Source organism: Mytilus californianus, unplaced genomic scaffold (assembly GCF_021869535.1).
Source record: "Mytilus californianus isolate M0D057914Y unplaced genomic scaffold, xbMytCali1.0.p SCAF_4, whole genome shotgun sequence".
NCBI classification, from domain to species: Eukaryota; Metazoa; Mollusca; class Bivalvia; order Mytilida; family Mytilidae; genus Mytilus; species Mytilus californianus.
Genome location: NW_026262690.1, coordinates 45,525,004 through 45,532,366, shown reverse-complemented (window position 1 = coordinate 45,532,366; position 7,363 = coordinate 45,525,004). Strand labels below are relative to the sequence as shown.

Below are 7,363 nucleotides of genomic sequence, written 5' to 3'. Positions count from 1 at the left end.
GGTTCACCTGTACCAACGAAAACCACGAAAATTGGTATCCAACGAATAATAATGAATCCACAGTAGTAGTCTAGTTTTATAATGGAAGCCACACAAGGTAAAAGTCTGCAGGAAACATGTGACCCTCACGAGATATATATATATATATATATATTGCCATCAGCTTACTACACAAGAGTACACACTCTTAAATGTTTTGCCTGCTTTACTGAACATTATTGAATTTATATTAAAAGCCTTTAAGATAAAAGTTTAATAAAAGTATCATACAACTTTAACATTATCAATGATCCATGTAAATGAGGTAAAAGTAAGATGAACCCTGCCAGGTACACATGTATACCATAAAATTCATTCTGTACACAAAATACATTTCACCTACTGCTTTTAGTAACAGAGAAACCGACCTAACAACAAAACCTGAACACTGACCATTGAACAATGAAATTGATGTCAAGGTCAAAATTGAATGCTGCCAGACAGACATGTATACCTTACAATGATTTCTTACATCAAATATGTTTAACCTATTGCTTATAGAAAATAGATTAAACAATGGAACTTTTAAATTGATCAATGAACCATGAAAATGAGACCAAGATCAGATGCAATGCTAAATAGAATATACCTATACACACTATACAGTTGACATCTTGTGTATCTGAGAAACAGATCAAAACACACAAACTTAACATTGACCAATGAACTGTGAAATGGATCACAAGGTCAGACAGAAGCTGCCAGACGAACAAGTACACCTTTCAGACATTCCCTGTCCCTAACTTTTGCATGAAAACTCTTAATTAGTTCTTTTTGTTATTTTTATAAAATGATGGTATAGTATGACGTCATTGTGACATCCACACTTTGAAAATTATGTCAAATCATTTTATTTTCTTAATCGATGTATACTTTTCAATGTTTTTGTATATCATAAAAATTATTCATACACATTCTTCATATTTTTGGGCCAAAAATTGATTTATTTGCCCCAAATTTTTTTAGCCACTCCACATTAAAAACAATATGAAATCAAAGTCAAAAAGTTCATTTGTAATAGAAGAAAAATAACACCAGACTCTGAATAATGATAATAATTTTAATTGTTCATCATGATATTTACAAGGAAGTTTGATCTTATAAATTAATTAAAATACCATGAAGTTACATGACATATAAAACATACAATTGAAATTTCAGTATTCACTGTTTCTTAAGACTAAAGAAATAATTAAGTTAAGACATGACATGATGAGTGGTATGTGTTCTGAACTTATGTTTTAAATATCTTGGATTTAAAAAAAATATGTGTACTTTAAACATATTTGAAGAATTTAAAAAAAAATATCTCAAGCATTTACTTTCAATCAGTTCTTTATTTATATATTACTTATAAATAATCATGAAAATATTTACAGCACATTAAATGATGCTATTGAATACTATCCATGAATATTACTATTCGATGTGGTACTGTAACATCATTCACTAATTTGAAATTCACATACATTGTAATACATTTGTTATGTATTATAACCAAACTCAAAACAAGACTTGACAAATCAAATTAAACCATTTTATATCTTGCTGTTGGTTAAAGATGTATCATATTATGTCTGTGTTCATGCTCTAGATGTCCAAAACATTTTCATATTCAAAATTGAATTGTCAAATCTTGAGATAAGGGATTATTTATAATTTCACTTGTATTCTCATATAATGTTTGTTTTATGTGCAATATTCTGTTCTTTCAAAAGATTACATCAGTATGGTCTGTATCTATCTTGTCCTCTGTTATTCTGAAAGTATATAATACGTTCATGTATAAGAATGGAAAATTGTATGTTTAATGAGAAAATGTGCAATGTAATGCTTTTAATGAACTTCCAAACTTAACATTTCTCAAAGCTAATTTTTTATTTTTTATATTTCGTACTTTTTATCATGTTTCATAAACTGTTTATGAATAGAAAGCAGTAGAATCGATAAGGCCCTAAAATGGCCCCTATTTCTAGCAACAATTTCAAGTTAGGATTTATTGACCAATATCACAATGAATCATAGCTAATACATAATCTAGGTAGGAAATATGTCTTTTTGTCGAAAATTTATGTACTTGCTTTCAATTCAAGACGTCACAAATAGCACTCACATTGATTTTCAACGAAAATTCAATGAAAACGGGTTAATTTCCATAGATTTTTTGGACAGGAAATGCATACGTTGACAAAAATTATCTTTTCAAACAATGTTTGTTATAACATTTTACATTTCTGACTTGAATATTTAGTTTGTTGACACCTGCCCTCTATGCTTTCTAGGCCTTAATTCGGTTGATATCCGAATGATTTTGTCAAATTTTCCAAATTCTCTATTTTTGGTCTATTTTGGATGTAAAAATCAATGCTTTAATATAAAACTTATACAAAAAAAATGTTTTAACTTTCTTACATGTCTTTACATCAAAATAAAACATTTTTTTATCTTGAAACATTGAACCTAATAATCGAGGCCAAATATGGCTCTTACCGAACTTACTCCTTTCAACAAAATAGTTTTACGTATCCATTGTATATTGTCTCTATATAGGAAATCCAATTCCTTCAAAATGTAACAGACATTTTAATGTGTGTTTTGTTTAACCATAAACTGTTAATCTTGCAAAAAAATGATTTATTAAGATTTTTCTGAATATTTATCTAACAAGAAACAAGTTTGCTTATATATCTATACATGAAAGTCACCTAAGTTTCCAACCACTCATGCAAAGTTTAATGGTAAAACACACTGTTCTGGCTTATCAACATAATATTGTATTTTCTTATATGCATATCACTTTATACTTACACTATTATAATTTCCTCCTCCTCCTCTATTCTGCTGTTGGTTTCTGCTACCTCCCCAGTTACTGCCACCCTGTTGATTTCCTCTCCAATTACCTCCTCCTTGATTGCCACCCCAATTACCTCCTCTTTGATTTCCACTCCAATTACCTCCACCTTGATTATAACCTCCTTGATGGCCTCCATATCCTCCCTGTTGCTGATTTCTATTATATGCATTTCCCTGATTGTTCATGTTGCCTTGCCAACCATGGTTACCTTGGTTACCATATCTGAAAAATGCCAAAAAGATTTAATTCTCCTTCGGTCATTATCAGATATTTCTAGATTCCCACCAGCCTTATTTCTTTTCTCTTATGATTTTGCTACATTTAACAAAGATGTAGGACATACTTCAATAAAACAGTAATCCAATGATACAACATAAAAAACAAAAACACCAGTGTCAAAACAAGATTTTAATAAATGATCTAGTATCAAGAGTACTTGTCAGGAAAATCCATCTTGATATCTGCATATTGCACTAAAAAAATATATTTTCTTCAAGAATACTCATGTAAAATAAAAACAAACCTTGATTTTTGAATTTTCCACATTATTTAGAATTATAACTTGAGAACCACAAATTCCAAATGTATCAATTCAACCTCAACTTATGTTCAATGGTTTCTAATCTTCTTATTAAATCTAACTTAACTTTTTATAGCATACCCTTTTATTAAGATGACATCTCATTTATCTATTTTTCACATTTTTTCAGGACATAACTTAAGAAATGGAGAATGCGTCCATGGGTCACAGATGATGCCCCCGCTTGCATAAAATTGAGAATGGAAATTAGGAATGTGTCAAAAGAGACAACAACCCAACCAAAGAGCAGAAAACAGCCCAAGGCCACCAATGGGTCTTCAACACAGCGAGAAAAATGTGTACTAGTTCAGTGAAAATGGACGTCACACTTAACTCCGAAACATGATATGACGTTATAAAGAGACATAACTGTAAAAGTGATGCCACCCAAATTTTATCTTGATCTGTGTTTTCTGGTAATAAACATTGTATATAAGTTTCATAACATTTGGCTGGGGCAAACTTAAGTTAGACAACTAAAAAAAAAAATTCAGCAATTTTTCCGTTTATAAAGGGCCTAACTCAAGCACACTAAAAGAGAGGCAACCCAAATTTAAACTTGATCTGTGTTTTGTGGTAATAAGCATTTGAGTACAAGTTGCCTAATATTTGGTTGAGGCAAACTTAAGTTAGAGAACAGAAACTAATTTTGGGGCGTACAGACTACAGAGAGACAAGGGTAACACCTAATGTCCCCTCCACTGCAGCAGGGCAATAAAAACACTGGCACTATGTGAAATGTGTAAAATCTGGTCAGGAGTTTTATTTCCAATTACAAATGAGTTGGTAATCTGAAACAATTGAACAAAATATATTTTTTTTCACCATGTACAGGCAGACAATAGTAAAAATTAAAACTTCCAACATCTTTCTGCATTGATTACATTCCATGTTCAGTGAGCAGTGACATCTGAGTGAAAACCCTAATTTGACATTTATTTTTAAAAAGTTCACAGCGTAATGAACATTTTTAAGCTGAAAATTGATGTGACTCAACCTTCATGGTAAACTACTTTAAACAGAGATGGGATGGCCAATAGAAGTATGGTTAGTTGGTTGGATGCACACACCAGAAAAAATAATACCCCCTTTCTATTGCAGGCGAAAAACATCTTTTTTATTACCTTGGCATTATTATAAGATACATAAGTTCTATAGAAATTTCACTTTGATGAAGAAATCATGTTATTGAATAAAAAATTCTCTTTTCTCAAAATCTATTTTAAAATTTCATTTTCCAACTTAATCTAAATAAAATATCTCAAAAATTCTAATAATTATTAAGGACTAAGATAAAAATAACAACATGCTAAACCTAACATTCAATGCTAGTTAGAAAATAAATTGACCCAAGACTTTTTCTAGCAGCTTTACTACCACACAGATAGTGTCAGTGGAAATCACAAAAAGTAAAAATAAAATGATAAATTGGTGGGTACAGAAAGTCAAGTATTTTGATAAATTCCGTAATATTAGAACAATGACAGGGGATAAAAGTAAGTCATAAGTTTACGTAACCTTTAACATCATGATTGACATATTTTTCTATCTTAATGAAAAAATCCTGCAAATAATCAAAATATTAAACCTTGCAGTCAGAGAATTAAGAACTCAAGTATACCTAACAAAACACTGTAGTCAATTTAAAAATATTACTAGAGTACAATATTATTAAATAAGATCAATAATTCTAAGGAGATATTTGCTGAGTAAAACACTAGTGCAGAGGTAAGATATCAAACAGATTGAAATTTACGTTCGAATGTATATACAGCATGCGTCAAGTACTTTTGTATTGTTTCCAATAAAGGAAAAAATGACACCTCAATTAATAATCATCAATGATATCTTTTCAGAGTTCAAGTTCTATTCAAACCCTGATTTTTTTGTTTGTTACATTTGAAAGTAGCGGGGAGCAATTCTTTGATAGCGGCACAGGTGTGCAGACTTCTATCTTTAACAATCCTATCAATCTCAACAACCCCACTCCAAAATTAATTGCTACAAGTTTTTGTGAGTCCATTGTGGGTCCTGTGTTCTAATTTCCTTTGGCTTACATCTAATGAGATCATTTACTAGACCAATATCGTCTTCTATGTTTTCATTTCGTTTGCTATGATGAATCAGTGTCTAAATGTTGTGTCCTGTGATACTGCGAAAGATACTCAAAGGCACTTCAAGGGCCCTGATTTGATTCAACATCGACACTGACATCAGACTTTTTCCATGCACATCTGTCAACTTTTTATCAGGGATGTTCAATCATTAAATTAGTAATATTTTTTCTATAGAACTATTTTAAGACATAAAAGATATTTAATCTCAACAATTAAATAATTTCATTACTATTTAATGGAAAAACAAAATTCTAAGTTGCTTCAAAACAGACAATGAATAAAGGAAGATGTCAATAGTACATCTTTATCAAAATAAAATGACTAAAATAATCATTTTGGACATGAAATACACCTCCATATGCAACATAAAAATCTGCAAGTTTAAAATAAAAACGAACAATAAACAAATTTCAAAATTTTGTTTAGAAAATTTTTGAAACTACTGTATTGATATTGTTACTTAATTTCTTTCATGAAAGTTTTAGTTTAAAAAGCAAATAACTGTCAAAATATCTCACTTAAATTTGATTAAAAAACATATCATCAAAGATTAGATACCTATTGTAAAATAATTTTCTGAAGGCCATACTTCTTTAAACTTCTACTTATATACTACTCAATGAAACAAGAAAATTAATTGTCTTTGAAAATGTAATTATTTGAATATTTACCTACTTTGTATACCATGGATTATACATTTAAATCAAAGAATGGTCATGATAAAAGGGATTTTTTTTTAATACATATACAGAGCTAGAGGTCTTTAAGTGAAATGTTCAGTTCCTGTAGTATTTTTTATATATCTTTTTTATGTGAATTTCCATCCATAATACTGTCCAAACCAATAGACATAATTTTAGATTAAAATTCAATATCTAGCAATTATAATTCAGCCAACTGACTTATACTTGTTCATCCTTACATGATTGGCATTCATTTCATTAATGTAAATTAGTTATTGTTACAATGATATAAAATGTAACTTTTTTCATATAAAACTACCTCAAACTTAATTTTCAGAATAATCTCTTTACCAAGAATATATGCTTCATATCAACCTACGTTAACCCTGAAATCAATTGCATGGGATCCCTCTTCCACTTTTTAGTTTTATAAAATTCATTCTTCCCATATATACCAACTGAGTTTGACTAAATGGTTGCACATCTTACAATACAATCATTTTCATTTTAAGTTTGGATTGAGTCAAAATATGCATAAATGTCAGATGACCAAAAGTCTTTTTAGAGTCTGTAGGTTTATATCCTACAAAAACGATTAAAAGGACAACCATAATCATATAAAAAATTTAATTTTCTAAATACTAACTGAAACAAAAAACGTAAACCTTATCTGAAATTACATTAACAATTACATACCAAATAATTTGTATAATATCCCAACAAATAAGTGAAAAATAAACAGAAAACATTTATTTGCAGAAAAATTACTGTTGTCAATAATTAGTTCAAGAAAAAAACTCCTGTGTGACATTTATTTACAAATGGTACAATTATAAACCTTATATCAGAACAATATAATATAAATAATAAAATATAATGAAATAAAGTCTTGCTGAAAACCAGAACAATATATATTATCTAACTATTTTTTGGCATTATTTATTTACTTCACTGACATTCTAGAATTATATACTATATATCAGTTCAACTATATCTTGAAGTTAGGCTGACAATAAAGGAGAGAAAACTTATTTGCATTAAATTTATTATTGCTTAAAAATATATAGGAATATATGGTCAAATCAGTAGG

At 29.3% G+C, this 7,363-nt stretch overlaps 1 protein-coding gene across 2 annotated transcripts in view; it reads right to left on the bottom strand.

Moving 5' to 3' along the window:
• Positions 1–1,079: 1,079 nt before the first annotated feature.
• LOC127738108 (5'-3' exoribonuclease 2-like) overlaps positions 1,080–7,363 on the bottom strand; it is a 62,648-nt gene continuing 56,364 nt past the window's right edge. For both annotated transcript variants that reach the window (XM_052249227.1, XM_052249228.1), the window contains exons 29-30: positions 2,848–3,115; positions 1,080–1,799 (exon numbers count right to left, since the gene is read on the bottom strand). In XM_052249227.1, coding sequence (XP_052105187.1) covers positions 1,764–1,799; positions 2,848–3,115 — 304 coding nt within the window. In that variant the 3' untranslated portion in view covers positions 1,080–1,763. The remainder of the gene's footprint in view (positions 1,800–2,847; positions 3,116–7,363) is intronic.